The following is a 16606-nucleotide window of genomic DNA, read 5'->3' on the forward strand; positions in this document are numbered from 1 at the left end:
GATATTTTTGTACATGCTGCTGTATACGCAGACTCAAATATAGGCTGATGATTTTTAGCAGATGTTAAACTCGAACTACCAACCTGGTTTATGAGGACATGGCTCAAAAGCTTCATGTATAAGATTTAGCATTACATATTGAGTGAATCTGACAGGTGATTTGCAACCAGCCAATGTTTTTTTAACTTGGACAGGCTGGGAGAAAACTACCCTAGTTGTATGACACAGGAAAGAGTGCAAGGTGGCTTCGAGCTGTTTCACCATCTGCACATTGTAAGGCCAGTTACTAAAGCAGTAAAACCAGGCAGTGGTGATGTGGAACAGCAATCAAACTGATGTCATGGACATGAAATGCTCATGTGTGTGAGAGTAGGTGCACACTGAAATGGGCACTGAAGAATAATGTTATTTTTGTTTAGTAAATTGCACTCCTGATAATACCATAAACATCAGCATTGCTAAGTCTGGAATCTCTGCAAGCCAGAAACGATCCAAAGTGAAAGGCTGGCTTGAAGTTTCTTTGCTGGCTTCTAGTGGTGCCATTTGGACAGCACTACTGAGGACTAGTGAACAGCTTTATAAACAGGGATTACATTACATTCCAAAAGGAGCCAGAGTTTCAACATTTTGAGAACATTGTCTGGGCTAAATTAAATCAGTAAGTCAATCAATTTGAATTGCTTCTTGCACATGTTACATAAAATCCTATTGTCCTACTAAATGGTCCTAATACTGGAAAACCCTTCAAGGACTGCGGTGGTAGCTGAAGACGTGCGCAAAGCCGCTTTGTAAGAAGCACTCTGCCAGCTACCGTATTTACACGATTGTAAGTCGACTCGAATGTAAGTCGACCCCCCCATATCGCTTGACCGGAAAAAAAAAAAAAACATACCCGAGGGCGCATTCGATAACGAAATTTTATTAGTAGCTGACATGGTTACTGTACTACTCGTCTTTACTAGTGGTCGTCCGCCGTTCTAAGGGTGCTGCCACAAATGGGAACAGTGGCGCTTCCATCAACTATCGACACCCCTCCCCCCCTCATGAGTTGCATGCACTGTAAGACTCTCAAAATGTTGAAAAACCCTTCCGAAAAGCAAACAAACACGCGGGATAGCAAAAAGATACGGGTAGGGCCATAGAGCAAACATAAAATTGTAAGTACGTTGTAGCTCCCATTGGTATCGCTTTTTTTGGCGGGGCCATGTTTTGGTTTCGATTGTAAGTCGACCCCTCAACTTCAGACTTTCAAGTTTAAAAAAAGGGGTCGACTTACAATCGTGTAAATACGGTATCGCTGTGCTTATTTTGTGCCCATTGCACAAGACTTCAGAGGCTCTTGCTTGTGCTTGCGCAGGTGGGGAAGCGTTGGTGTCCTGTGGAATGGTGGAATCTCTCCTGAAAGTGATTGGCTGGCACGGCACAGAGCCGGAGCACATAACGGTGAGTCTTTTCCGTTCTGCCTTGACAGGTGTGGATGCACGGCTCAAGCAGTAGTGGTCGAGGGAGAGAGTTGGCTTTGTCAAGCATGCGGGGCTTCAATGAAACCAAGGGAACGAGCAGACTGAATTGAAACATTTCAAACAAGCGCACATTGCGGGTTGTGCTCGTGTTGTCCATGCCTTCCTTCCTTGTCGGCGTGTATCTTGCAAAACCCACATTGTGTTGGACAACAGAATGGTGAGAAAAGTGTGAATGGACGCATTAAGTTATTATGACGATAGTGCTGGCTCAAAAAAAGAAAGAAGTGCCGTGCCCTGGAGCATATTGTCAGCAAAGGAAGAGCAGGCATGGCCTCCAACACTGGAGAATGGTGGTTGCTCTTTATTTTTGATTTCATGCGCCTCCTAAACTTGGAGGCCATTGAGTGGGGGCCTTTAAAAGCCAAGCCAGTGAAAAATCCAACATGGCGGTCTTGAGGAACGCTTAGCATGGCTTAGAATGAGCAATTTTATTAGGAAAATCGAACTTTGGGGACTCGATTCATGCAAGAAATCAGTCGCAACAATGCATTAGCTCAAAGGGAACCTTGATGGTGCATTTATGAAGTCCAGAATATCCATCAAGTCTGAATTTTTGGAGTCGTGCACCTGCGCACCTGCTTTAGCGGCAGTTATCGATTCCGCGAACACAGTCTGCAGTGTCCGTTTGCAGCTATGTTGAGTGCAGAAGTGGTGATGTTTATATGCCACATGTTGTGAGTCAGCTGGAGAACATGGCAGCTGGGGCAGTAATCATTGATGCAATCCCGCATCAGTGGTTGCATCAATCTTTCTCGGGTATGTAAAATAAAGATTTCTTTTTGTGGCAAGTTCTTGCTTGTTTTCTTTCTTTTCTTTCTTAATTTTGGTTTATTCAAGAATACCCTTAGTTTGAAGAATTTTCTTCGTCCGATGGCCTTCAAATTATCGAGGTTTTACTGTATACTCAAATGCGTTAAAGCCCATTTCAGTCATTCAGTATTAGCACTCGCTTTACTGAACAGCAGTCCACTTGACTGCTGTTCACAGGTGCCGAGAGGCAAAACAAGTGTGTTAGCTGCCAGAGTTGTTTCCTTGATACACTTTTCAGAAGCAAATGCATTCCATGCGCTCAAGTGCTTTGGAATGATGAAAATGCGGTTGTGCGACATTGTTTTCTTTTGCAGTTTGTCACTCGGGCAGTGCGTGTCATAGACCTCATCACGGGCCTGGACATGCAGACTTTCCAGGCTCACGGTGGCCTCAACAGCTTCATCCGCCGACTTGAGGTAGGTCGGCCTGTCAAGGCACGACAGACCAAGATAGCACAACTCGCAGGTTTATTTACTTGTCTGGTTAATATACTAACTGTAGGTGGTGCACGTGGAAGTTGCTTTGTAATGTTCCACAACATTTTAAATGCTTAGTGCTTGCTACTAGTTTACAGTGGGAGTCTGATTCTACTGACTGCTTGCAGGGGAGACATGTTTTTTTTATTGATCACAGGTATTAAAGCATCAAATTTCTACTGCGTTGTTAGCAAGTAGCTGTCATAGTCAAGCCTCTACATTTAAAGACAGATGAGTACTAAAATTTTTATTGAGCTGGGGTGGCGCAGGGTAGGAAAGTATAGCATCCAACTCTTGGAATGTCTAGTACTGCTCAATGACTCCGTTTATAAGGTTGACGTCCTTTAATGTTAACAGAATTACATTTCATACGAAGATGGGATGGGTTGCTAACCTCGTTCCCTGCGCTCAGTCCTTGACCTTCAACGTTTGTGTGCACAGCTGGAAGTGGAGCACTGTAGAAAGGAACAGCCATTCGCCATCCGGCCACGTCACCGGGAGCCATCTGTCGCCTCAACGGATGAGAACGCAGCCCAGGAGCCCACGCCGATGGAAGTGGACCAGTCACCACGGAGTGAGCCAGTGGCGTGAGTAGATTTGTTCTTCCTTGTGGAATGAAGTTGCAGTGTCCAGGTGAAAGGGACATGACAGATGCACCATCCTAGTGCAAGGGAATGCTGTTTTATCTCCATGCTTTCTTGCTGTGTGTCGTCTGATTTGGAATGTTAGCTGCCTTACTTGTTATGGCAGCTTGTAGAAAAGTTGGTATTGTCACGGTACTCTAAGACCATTATAATACTCTTAGCAGAGCGATGTAGACAAGGATGTTGATGCGACTGAATGCCTGAGCTGCTCTAAAGGTTGGGTTGTATGCCAAGTTTTTGTGATAAAGGGAGTCATCCTGCTACTGCCTTGTAAATACCGTATTTACTTGTGTAAAGCCCGCCATCGTGTGAGGCCCATAGCCCTACTTTGGAGTGCGGAAATGTGGAAGTTCTAAACTAAGCATCACACGTGTACCTGTGTGCGTCGTCTCAGATTGCGGCAAAGGGGAATCTCGGAGGTCACATTTACATGCTGGAAAGTTTCCACAAGCTGCTACTAGATGGCACTAGTTACTGATCTGCCAGGAATGGCATCGTTGTGGTCACAGTATCTCACCAGATCTTGATCACGTGACATAGATGGCATAGGTCCAGCAGGCTTCAAATATATCGTCTGTGCTGAGGCAAGTTGTTTTGCAGGTTTAGCTGCATTGTGCTTTCTGACATATTAATTTGATACCACTGCAGGAAGTGTGCTCCATCCATGCAGCAAGATGGACAAACAGGCTAGTTTTGTTGACATTGATTTTAAGAACTTCCTATAGTGCAATAAAAGAGTGAGGTATGTAGAAGTGTTTGAGTGCCTTGTCCTGTCATTTCTATGTGTCTCCTCTTTTTGTTGCGCTTTGAGAAGTTCTTAAGGGGAGTTATAATTTATCCTGAACGTACGGTGCATGGCTTCATTCGGGACCAGAGATGAGGGCAACAGAAGCGTTGAAGGCGACTGAATAAAGGTGTTCCTAGCTGGCTCCTAGCGATTGCATTATTCTCCATAGCAGACTGAGCCCAGTTTTAGGCTTTAATGAGCAGCCTTAACACTGCGGCACCGATTGCCCGCATCCTGTAAAATAATTGGGGACAGAAGTGCAGGCCTTACACGAGTCAATTGGTACTTCTCGTAACAGTGTCGTAGAAGCCGTGAGCCACGCTGTCCGATCTTCATCGCATGCATTGGCACTCATAATTGTGCCATTATTGCTCGTACTTCTTGTATAAGTGCTTATTGACAAGATATTATCCAACTGCAATTTACTGGAAATTTATAAAATTATTTCTACTGCCAGAACTTTAAAACCTCTCCGTGGCTTAGCACACGGCATGCTAGACGATTCTCGCAGTTTTACTCGTGTTTTGCTCAACCAGCCAATCGGTGCACAATGAAAGTGATATAGTAGAACCTCATTATTTTGAACTCCCGGTTTATTTGAATTGATGCTGTGGCCCTGTAAAAATTAAGTGTATTTCAATCTGTGAAAATGCTTGGTAATTCGGACAAGTGAACAGTTGCGCCAGTTAATTCGAACACCCTGCGCCACCTACGGTGCTCTCAGCAGCGCGCCCACTTGTGTGGCGTCTGTTTGAGCCCGACGGCAAAGCCGCGCGCCAGCTGCTGCTCCCATTGAAAGTGCCATATCTTCGAGTGCTTTATTCACATCAAAAACATTTAACTGTAAATTCTGGGTGCAGTTTCTGTAGGAATTATTCCTCTAGGTGCAGCTTCACAGCAGTGAAACTTTTGCCTAGAAGTGTGGCTTCATGGAAGTGCTCTTAGAAGTATGGCTTCATGGCAGTGCTCTTAGAAGTATGGCTTCATGGCAGTGCTCTTAGAAGTATGGCTTCATGGCAGTGCTCTTAGAAGTATGGCTTCATGGCAGTGCTCTTAGAAGTGTGGCTTCATGGCAGTGCTCTTAGAAGTGTGGCTTCATGGCAGTGCTCTTGGAAGTGTGGCTTCATGGCAGTGCTCTTGGAAGTGTGGCTTCATGGCAGTGCTCTTGGAAGTGTGGCTTCATGGCAGTGCTCTTAGAAGTGTGGCTTCATTACAGTGCTCTTATAAGTGTGGCTTCATGGCAGTGCTCTTATAAGTGTGGCTTCACGGCAGTCGCATGTCGCACTGGCTTGAAGCTACACTTCCAGAACTTGGCGCTCACTTGTCTGTTAGCACAATACACATGCGCCACCTAACACAGTGCTGCATGTAAAAGCCCTCCTTTAATTCGAACTCTGTTTCATTCTAACAAATTTTCGGGCCCCTTCGAATTCAAGTTATCGAGATTGAACTGTATCTCCGAAAGCGATTGTCTGAGAATGTCGCCAGAATGCATCGCCAAATTGCGGGAACTTGCTAGGCAGGGTTTTATAGGGAGTGTTCACGAGTTGGTGCTATCTGAATGACGTGGCAATGTTTTGTTTCGACCTTTGTGCATGTGGGTCTTCATTAGTGACTTTTTTGTGCAGCTCCACATCAGCCAGGGGTGATGTTGGTGTTGACAGCATTGAAGGTGCATTGCCAACATCAGCCATTGCATCCAGCGATGCAGACGAGGAACCGGAAATCCGCAGAGGTAAGATCTCACTAAATGCAGTGAAATTGTTGCTTAAGTGTGATTGCCATGATCGTCATTGCCATAATATGCATGTATGATCTTTTTTGCCATGCGACCCCATCTCAAACCCAATGTCATTTTGGTGTACGAAAAGAAAGCTTTCTCTTTAATTTTGTGTCACTTGATTACTTTTGCCCACACGATAGATTCTGCCTATGCGCAATGCTTTCTATGCTGCACTCTGAATGTGCTGCTTAATGCCTATGCCAACATTGGCTGTCACTCATAATGGGAAATCTGAGCAACTTCTTTTTCTAAACATCAGTCCTGTCTTTTCCAGGCCTTCAGTGCTTCCCTCAGCGGGCAGCCCTTCTCAAGTCGATGCTCAACTTTCTCAAGAAGGCGATCCAGGACCCATCGTTTGCAGACAGCATACGGCATTGTGAGCGTTTTCTTTTTTTGTGCTTCTGGCTTATGTAATCTGTGAAAAAAGCAATTCTCTGGTAATCAGGTCCTGAGCTCTGTTTCTTTCTGTAAATCAAGAGGCGGTGAAGGTCAGGCTTTTTTGTGTTGTAAAGTTTATAAAGCCCTTGCTCCCGCTAGGGTTACATTAAATTAGCCTGGCCTCGAAGGAGCTGCGCCAGGTGAATTTCACTGAAGGAGTTCCATTGACACTTGCTTTAAAGGGGCCTTAACATACTTTTTATTGAAATTGAGAAATGAATTTGAGGTTCAAATAGACTACAGCTAACGTCCGATTTTTCAGACTCGCTAAGCCCGCGAAAACGTCAGAAAAATCTGGCAGTCCCAAAAAATGAATGCATGCCTTTTACTGCTCTCAAGGGCTCAAATCGCCACAGGCACGTCCGAAATAGCTCTTAAGGCCTGCCAGTACACTTATTACATGTACTAGTGCTCATATTGTGATAGGAGAGGGCAGGTGCACACATGTATAATTAGGGAATTTGGGTACAATTAGGGACATTTACTCTTTAACACTCTTGGTATGGTTCACCGCGGTTCCTTAACACTCTTGGTATGCTTCACCGCGTAACAATGCTGTATTGAGGTGGAACTGACTTTTGGGAACTGGCATTATGCAATGCGTCGTGCTTTCCAAGCATCGAATCCATTGACGATGATTACAAGGGTGGAGTTGGTGCCATTGCTAACAGCGGCGGATAGTTTCACCGAACTTGGTAGCGAACGTCGAAGTAGCTAGACCTAGCATTACCGTTGTGGTGGCTACGACTGCAAACAAATCTGCTTGTGAGACCACCGGTGCGAAGCTGCGAGATAATAAAAATGGTGATGCCGTTTGGCACAAAGCCTGGAAAATCGGATGGCATGCTGTTTTGTGTCCGACATTTTAGACATTCTTATACATTGACTCTAATGGGAATCTATGGGAATCTTGCATATGATGACATAAGCAAGCTGCCAGCTGCTTCGAAATGAGCCAGGAGAAGGCATCGTTTGAAAAAAAGAGTACAGTCACCGACCGTTTATTCGGGCCTCACCGGGACTGCGGAAATGTCTGAATAAACAGGTGTCCGAAAAAGCAGATCAAGAAAAAAAAATGAAATCCTTTATTTCCACACACTTATTTGTGCTCGGCAGTAGGCTTGAAGAAATCGTGAATGCGCCGTTGCACGCTGTTCCGTTTACGCGCAATCAGATAAGCCTGAATCTCGGAGAGGGTCGTACGGTCACTGAAGGCTGCTGAAAGCACAGTCACTGCTTGTACACGCTCCGCATGCGATGGCAGCGTAGCACATGGTGCGTCATCTTCCGACTCGGCGGTGCAGCAGAAACCTGACGAATGATCTCACCGTCGTCGAGTTCTGCGCATGTCAGTACAGCAGTGTCAGCACCTGTGAAACTGTCAAATGAGACGGTGTCCGGAGTCGCAAAGCAACCACTGCTCAGGTCTCGGTAGAACATTTTCCGCATCAGTAGGGAGCACATCGGAAGGCTACAAATCTTGGGCCTCCCGGCACCCGCTTGTCGGCATTCCCCAGCGCAGTCTGCGCGGGCACTGTCGGTGCCATTAGACACTTGAAGTGATGTTTCCATATGCCGCGTTGGATCACCGGAACCTCGACACAGCGCACAAAGCAAACACTCAATCGAACCAGCCAGAAACGATGATGATGAGCGCGATTTGCAGTAGCGCCACTTCGTGGGGCAGCAAGGAGGCTCCGTTCAAAACAAAAATGGCGTTCAGCAAGTCAAACCATGCACCGGTCAGAGTCGGTGCATGATGCTCTCGATCGAGTTGGCTCAAGGAGTGTCCGAAAAATCGTATGAGGGGTTGCAAGGTGTCCGAACTTTCGGCAGTTGTTATACATGATGGTCTATGGGGAGAATGGCGGTGCCACGAAGCAGACCAAATAATCGAGCATGTCCGAATTTTCGGAGTCCGGAAAATCGGTCGGTGACTGTATTTGATAAAAAGGTGACTTCGCGCTCTACCTCTGAGCTCCGTGTGCTGTGCACAACTGCAAAATTTGACTGAGATGTTAGCAGCTTCTGCCATCTGCGGACTGTTCTTTCACCAAGAGGAGGGGTTCAGGACTGCTTTAAGTGCTTGCTGCCACGTAGTGATGATGACAGTAACTTAGGGAATGTTGCATAATGAAGGCAAAAAGCTGTAAATGGCTATTCCAAATAAACTGCTTGCACACATATATGCTTTTTCCAGAGGTAGCAGTTCGTGGTGTCATTTGTGTAATGCAATATTTCCTGTGATACATGCTCTTCCGTTCCAATTAAGCAGCAAGTACCAGCCAGGAATAAAAGGGAAGATTTTTGTCAGTAACCGAGCAGTGCTGATGCTAGTCACTGTCTTGACATGCGCTGTTTGATCTAAAATGGACAGACATCTGCTGCTGCCATTTCTTTCATTGATTCTTTTCAGTGCTGGTTGCCATAGAAGTGTGGGGTTAATTTTGGTCAGAACTGTCATGCACTGTACCGTCTCAATGTCGGGCCCCTCGGGAAACTGGAGAGGCCCAATTTTTTGTCACTTCCAACTGCTTGAAGTTGATAAACAAGCCAGGAAAAGCATGGGGCCAAAAGCAACCTATACTAATACAGTCAAACCTCGTTTAATGAAACAGGCTACAATGAATTAATGGATATGATGGAGTAAGCGGCTCCCCTTAAATCCTTAAGGACTTGCATTGCAGTACATCCAGTAATGGATATAACCAAGTAATTTCGACTCTTCCTTCAATTTTGTTAAAACAAGGTTTTACGGTACTACCAATTGCTGTGTGTGTACTTGAGGGATTTCTGATGCTGCATTGTTCTCGTATGTTTTTTTTTTTTTGCGCCCAGTGATGGATGGCTCCTTGCCACGTTCGTTGAAGCACATCATTAGCAACTCGGAGTACTATGGTCCGTCTTTGTTCCTATTAGGTGAGTGCTTGTTTTGTTTTTCCTACCAAATTCCTGTCCTTCCAGCAGCTGTTGGATCCGAGGAAAGTTCTTTCCACAAAGGAGTACTTAGGAAAGTGACCAGATGGGCATCACTAGATCAGCAATAGTGGTGGCTTAGCAGCTATGGCGCTGGGCTGCAAAGCATGAGGTCTCAGGGGACCAAATCTCGGCCGCAGTGGCCGCATTTTGATGGGGGCGAAATGCAGAAATGCCTGTGGGCACTATGCATTGGCTGCATGTTAAACGAACCTAGGTAGTCAAAATCTTAAGTTACTCACTACACCATGCATCATAATCCGATCGCGATTTTGGCATGTATAGCCCCAAAACTTGATTTTAATTTTTTGGATGAGCATTAGCATGCTAGCTAGGGAATGCATGCAAATTTTACCGTTCTTCATAAACCTAACAGCCTAATGTTTGAATGGGCCTGCAGTAATTGCACCTTTGTATACCTGTAATGCCCAAACACTGTTCTTCACGAAGGAGAATTAGAACAACTTGTTTTCCGTTATTTTTCATATATGAAGAGTACGTTTGTTCAGGGGCAATGAAACGTTGAGTTAAAGCTTTATTTGTGCAGTAGTTACTAATAAGTAATCTATTTTCTGCACTGTCCATAGCTGAAAAGCGGCTCCAACATACATAATGTGCAACTATGCGCTGTGCAATAAGCTTCCTATGCATATATAGAAATAGTAATGTATCAAACCCGTTGAAGCACGAGCGAGATGTTGGGCGTTACGGGTGTAAAATGTTGCAACTGTTGCAAAATATTTGCGGTCAACGTTGTGCATGACTGTAGCAAGTCTTGAAATTTCGCCATGGTTTATTTTGCTTACCTCTTCAGATTAATGTTAAATTTTCAAGCTCCTGTCCAACTCCAGTTCATCTGAATGCAGTGAAACCTCGTTAATGCGAATACCACTTTTCAGATATTCCATGCTGGCTGCTTAGTTTCAGTGTAAATGTACCTCAGTACTACGAACATCAGAATACGAAACTTTTCAGAATAACAATCGTTATTCTGTCTCTGTGTCATGTTAACAACTCACTGCTACGAATTAATATTCCAAAACCTGGGGATACTTAGATTTTCATGTATCCTTCAGGGCAGCCGGATCAATCGCGGAGGCGATGGCGCATCAGGTTTTGGGAGCACATGCTCCACCCAGACAAGTGTTACCTAGCAACAGAGGCGCGTCTCTCGCTTTTTACAACTTTCTTTTGCGCTTCTTTCTGCGGCCATATTAGCTATGTGCACGGACAAATGTAACCTCCATACTCCTCGTGGGGATGCCACATGTTTGCACTTCGCACTTTCCTGATAGTGACATTTACGCACGCTTTCACTTTGGAATTGTCCAGGTGTCTACCTCCAGTGAGACAGTTGTGGTTTTCATGGCATGGAATGTGAAAAACAAACAAATGACAAGTAACATTGTGCTTTAAAGGTGACATGGAAGTTCTCTTTTGTTGGTGGACTTCTCGGCGTCAGTGTCTGTCTTGTGTGCACCACTCTTATTATATGGTGCTTCATTGGTGCGTGGTGGCGGAATCTATGGAAAATAGCAACAGCGCGGACCGAGAGCCAACAGTGACATTTTCATGGATAGCTCATATAGTGACAACTGATGAACTGATGAGTTTATGGGCGGAATGGTTAATTGACATGAAGAGAAAAAAATGGCGCTGGGCAGATTATGTAACGCGTAGAGTAAATAACCGTTGGACCATTAGGGTGACAGAATGGGTACCAAGGGGAGCCAAGCGCAGTAGACGACAGAAGACTAGGTGGTGTGACGAAATTAGGCAATTTGCGGGTGCTAGTTGGAATCGGCTGGCGCAGGACAGGGGTAATTGGAGATCGCGAGGAGAGGCCTTCGTCCTGCAGCGGACATAAAAGAGGCTGCTGCTGATGATGATGGTGGTTAATTTTGGGGCTTTCGCTGTAATGACCTTTCAAAATAACGAACAATTTGCCACAGTTCCCTGAAGTTTATTACATCAAGATTTCACTGTATAATCAGTCGGCAGTGACTGTTTGGGATTTTTTTTGCCTCTCTAAAGAGTTGGATAAAGTCCACCCTGTCTGTTCAATCTCATCTTGTCGTCTCATCCTGGCGCCGTTTCACCTCGTGCATTTTGAAAAGGAACGGCAATGCTTATCAATTTCAACCACTTTCATTGCAGCCACCGACGTGGTCACAGTGTATGTCTTCCAGGAACCGTCACTCCTGTCCTCGCTGCAGGACAATGGCCTCACAGATGTTGTTCTCCATGCCCTTCTAGTGAAAGAGGTGGGTCTCGCTTTTGTGATCTTGGTTTGTGGTTTCAAGTGCTCCGTTTTAACCAAGGACGCATTGCGCACGGTGTAGTAGTGAAAAAATGCCAAAAGGGCAGGTATGTTGATTCCATTCATTTCTCACTGCCTGTCGCAACGGCTGATACTGGCAATAACCGAGGCATGATTCCATGCAAACCAATGCCAAAAGGCAAGAAAAATGAAAACATTTCATACATAGTACGACCCTGGAACTTCAGTTCTTATCGCTTTTCGTGCAGGGCAGCCTTTGTTCTAGAAAAAAATTGCTATCCTTTGATTTCGTGTAAAGGAGGACATGTGTTCAGTAAAGAAGACCTTGTTGGTATCTCTGTGGACACACGTAAAGTATAGTCAATGACTGAATTTTCGGACGCCCAAATTTTCGTACAAGCCTGATACTTCGGCCTTCTTTGTGGCACCGCCACGAGCCCTGTAGAATCAATGTATAAGGACATCTGAAGTTTCGGACGTTCGAACCCCCCGCCGTCCAATTTTCCGGACTTTTTGACGGACGGAAGGTCCTTTGGCTCCTCGCGCAGTGCCCTTGCGAAGGAAATCGACTTGCAGCCGAAGGATATCACCGCTTTGAACCACAACTAGCTGGATCTTGCCGTCACACACTGATTTGGTCTGGCCACGCTGGCTATGCTCATCACCGCACTTCTGCCTCCGGCGGAGTTTCCGGAGCAGCGCCATTTTGTTTGTTTGCACAGGCCACGTTTTGGCTAGTGTGGTGTGTGGTTGTGCTGTTGTGTCAAGTGTGCTCTGCGACGCCAGGCCTAGGTGCTTTGACGCTCGTCAGCGAACACCACTGTTCGCAACTTGAGGATTTCGCTTGCCTTAGATGACCCCCACTCCGTCTTCGTCGTCCTCGCCGAAGGCATCGAAGCGCAGAAAGCACTACCGTCGGGCGACGTGATCAACGACCTCCATTCTGCTGGGGTTTCCATACCCACGGAAATAACTTTTGAACAGTTTGCTGACGCTGACAACAAGCTCGACTTCTGCGCAGAACTGACTGACGAGGAAATAGTCCGTCAGGTTGTGGGGGATTCAGAAGACTCCGATGTTGACCACATGATGTTACTAGCTTGAAGCATCATGTCCTGTGTTCACCCTGTGTACTTTTTCTGTTCCCGCTCGAGGCAGCATTGCCTTATTAGAAAGTTACAGTATACTGCTGCCACTGTCCCTTTGCTGCTTTCGGCCTGTGTCTGTCAGCTTTGTCTGTGTGCCAGATAAGCAGCACCAGGTGCATGTTGGCATATTATGCAACAGTGCCAGCTAGCTGATATACAGCAGTGAACAAAAAGGTGTGATATTGTGGCTTTGTGTGAAAGATTAATTGACCTGCATTTGCAAGCGATCAGTTGCTTCTTTTTTCTTAGATAATGTCAAGTAGGATGTGCGCTGTTGCAGTGAAAAGGAGAGGGATAACATGTTTATCGACAGTGCCATAGAGCTCCACTTTCCACTGTTCATTTCATGATGCTCACTGTTGCCTACATTTTCAAGTTTGTGTGCCAGTGTGTGTCTGTGTGTGTCTGTGTGTCTGTGTGTGTCTGTGTGTGTCTGTGTGTGTCTGTGTGTGTCTGTGTGTGTCTGTGTGTGTCTGTGTGTGTCTGTGTGTGTGTGTGTGTGTGTGTGTGTGTGTGTGTGTGTGTGTGTGTGTGTGTGTGTGTGTGTGTGCGCGCGTGCGTGCGTGCGTGCGTGCGTGCGTGTGTGTGTGTGTGTGTGAGCGCTTTTTTCTTCTTCTTTTCTCTCCTGTAATCTCCAGTGATAAATGGTAAACCTGCAGTAGCATGCCAAGCATTTCACTTGGCCAACCTCTATACTTACTAAAATTTCTCGTACCAGTACACAGATATTGTCACATACTGGTTAATGCATATGGTTTCCGTGTGATACATCCTTGGAATACGCAAGTTGTGTGCACCGTGGGCTATGCTGTGTGAATAACTTAACATGGCAGAGCATATCTACGTTACTAGGTTAGCCGTCTGACATAATTCAGCGTCAGCTTTGAGAAGCTTAGCTCAGCGCACTCAAAATGCAAAATATTGTATCTTTTTGTTCACTGCTGTACATAGGAGGAACAGTTCTTCTCGTTGAAGCACGACTCGCCATTCCAGTTTACCGAGTGAATATTCACACATGGGGCCAGACATCAATAGAGGCCTAAGTCATTCACAGATGCACTCTTACAAATGTTGGAGCAATTATGTTCACCAATGCTTTGAAGCTGAAGGGAAGGAAGCCTTCTGCTGGTTAGACCAAACAACACCACTGAGTGTGGTCAATCTATGGATGCTGATGTCTCGAAGCCAAAGAGAAGGAACCAGGTTCCACTTGCACCCAAGTTGTCCATGCCATCACATGCTGTTCACATCGAAATACTTGTGCTAACTCTCGTCACAGCTACGCAACTACGAAATGACTTCCACTATTGCATGTATGTAGCGCGGGGAAGCTGAACGACAGGAGATGTGCAAGCTGTGTGGGAAAGGCAAACATTAAATGTGAGTCTGCTGAACGTCATCTTGTGTATTACAGTTCAGCTAGCACATGCTGAGGTAGCAGATGGCCAAGGCAGTAGGCGAATGGCCTAGTGGCAGTGAAATGCTACGTCTCTCTGCTGTCTTGTTTGTGTTGTCACTTTTGTTTGATTGTTAGGCTTTATTTTTCACTAACCCTGTCGCGCTCTCTTGCACTATGGCAGGTACCAGCAACTAGGGAAGTCCTAGCATCCCTACCCAATGTGTTCAGTGCATTGTGCCTCAATGCCCGGGGTTTGCAAGCTTTTGTTGCCTGTCGACCGTTTGAACGACTCTTCAAGGTGAGTGTCTCTTTGTGTTCCATTAGGGCTCATTTGAATGGCTTTTGTTACTTAGAATGTCATGTAGGCTAAAGTTGTTTGTATGTTTATTTTGACTAAACAGTCCCAATAAGCAAAAGGAGCCACGAGGTGATGGGGAAAGTAGATCATGTAAATGTTTGCTTGGGTTTGCCAGCGGTAATGTGCATCAGCATGGCCTTGGCGAACTGCAATTACTGTTTTGACTTGCCCTTAGCCTATCTCCTGTTCTATCATGCAACTTCCAGTGTGTTGGTTTTTATGAGCCTTGCTATGGGCTATTTGGTGAATGAACTTAATCCATTGAGGACTTCTGAGACCCGCCGTGGTTGCTCAGTGGCTATGGTGCTGGGCTGCTGAGCACGAGGTCGCGGGATTGAATCCCGGCCACGGCGGCCGCATTTCGATGGGGGCGAAATGCGAAAACACCAGTGTGCTTAGATTTAGGTGCACGTTAAAGAACCCCAGGTGGTCAAAATTTCCGGAGTCCTCCACTACGGCGTGCCTCATAATCAGAAAGTGGTTTTGGCACGTAAAACCCCAAATATTATATTATATTAGGACTTCTGGGATTTTTTTGACAACACGTTTTATGTCGGCTTTTGTGTTCGGGTATTGGTGTGGTCCAGCCAAAGGCTCATGCTCAAGGATCTTGTTATCGAAGGATGGATGTGCCATCTGTTAGTCTGTTATGTGGTAGCATGGCTTGGGCTTCATGCGATGTGTGTTGTGACTATTCCTGAGTGTGCCTCGTTTTACACCCTCAGGTTCTACTGTCACCAGACTACCTGGCCGCCATGCGTCGGCGCCGTTCGTCAGACCCAATGGGGGACACAGCATCCAACCTGGGTAATGCCATGGACGAACTCATGAGGCATCAGCCGAGTCTGCGAGTGGATGCCACTGCAGCTATCATCAAAGTGAGGCTTCTTCATGCCGTTGAACCCCTTGTGTATGTTTTAGGGGACCACATGAACTGAGGGCCGCATGCAGAACATGCTGATAATAAGCACGTGGGTTTTAAGAATTTTTTTTATATTTGTGGTTCAATCTAAATGAAGTTTGTTTATCAGTTTTTCACAGTGATTTGAAATCCATGATTAGTTTTTTTTTTTGATGGCTGCACTTGTTCAAAAAGTAGGGACATTCGAATGTTTGATTTGATGCATATTTCTCATACGGCTTTTTAGCAATTTCATCTGGCTAAAAAAAAAAAAAAAAAATTGCATGACCCCAATGCTAAAGACTTACTTTGTTTTCTTTCTTTATTTGAAAGCATGCTGTAGGTAATAAACCCAGCAACCTTTACTATGAATATTTCTCATAATTTTCGCTTGTAACAATTTCTGATTCTAATTTGTGAAGTAATCCTATAGTAAAATAAGTAGCATCTCCCTTGGTCATCACAGTATAAATGCACCGACACCAGATTTGTCAGTCGCTCAACACCATCAACATAGAAAAATACCCGTTAGACTGAGTGTGGTGTGTAAAATCATCAAACTGAGAAAAACGCATTTGATGTTTTAGACAACTCTAACTTTAGTGAAATGCAGCAACAGCGGTTTTGACATTGTTTTGTAGCTCTAGTCTTTGCGAGAATGGTCATGCTACACGCTCCTGTGGCTTAGCGGCTATGGTGTTGCACTGCTAAGCATGAGGTTACGAGATCAAATCTCAGCTGCAGAAGTCACATTTTTATAGGGGTGAAATGCAAAACACCCTTGTCCCGTGCATTGGGGGCATGTTAAAACCCTCTGGGGGTCAAAATTAATGCGGAGTCCCCCACTACGGCGTGGTTCAATCAAATCGTGGTTTTGGCACGTAAAATCCCAGAATTCAATTCAAAATAGTGATACTAAATATGTGACTGTACTCTTCAAGAAACCTTGCCAAAGCTCTTTCTAAAGCCATATACAGGGCCTAGAATTAGCATGAGAAACTACATTTACCAGTTATGTGCCTGTTCCAGCGTCCCGAGAGGTAACAAAATGAAAATTTCTCGTGAAGGCACTTGTATTAGTC

The 16606-nt window shown here is 45.3% G+C and overlaps 1 protein-coding gene across 10 annotated transcripts in view; it reads left to right on the forward strand.

The window, feature by feature from the left end:
• Nucleotides 1–16606, forward strand: part of HUWE1 (HECT, UBA and WWE domain containing E3 ubiquitin protein ligase 1) — a 179190-nt gene that overhangs the window by 43840 nt on the left and 118744 nt on the right. For all 10 annotated transcript variants that reach the window (XM_075668491.1, XM_075668500.1, XM_075668495.1 and 7 more), the window contains exons 15-23: nucleotides 1358–1443; nucleotides 2648–2749; nucleotides 3251–3396; nucleotides 5869–5975; nucleotides 6298–6399; nucleotides 9300–9380; nucleotides 11595–11701; nucleotides 14447–14563; nucleotides 15349–15501. In XM_075668491.1, coding sequence (XP_075524606.1) covers nucleotides 1358–1443; nucleotides 2648–2749; nucleotides 3251–3396; nucleotides 5869–5975; nucleotides 6298–6399; nucleotides 9300–9380; nucleotides 11595–11701; nucleotides 14447–14563; nucleotides 15349–15501 — 1001 coding nt within the window. The remainder of the gene's footprint in view (nucleotides 1–1357; nucleotides 1444–2647; nucleotides 2750–3250; nucleotides 3397–5868; nucleotides 5976–6297; nucleotides 6400–9299; nucleotides 9381–11594; nucleotides 11702–14446; nucleotides 14564–15348; nucleotides 15502–16606) is intronic.

Source organism: Dermacentor variabilis, chromosome 9 (genome assembly GCF_050947875.1).
Source record: "Dermacentor variabilis isolate Ectoservices chromosome 9, ASM5094787v1, whole genome shotgun sequence".
Classification (NCBI taxonomy): Eukaryota; Metazoa; Arthropoda; class Arachnida; order Ixodida; family Ixodidae; genus Dermacentor; species Dermacentor variabilis.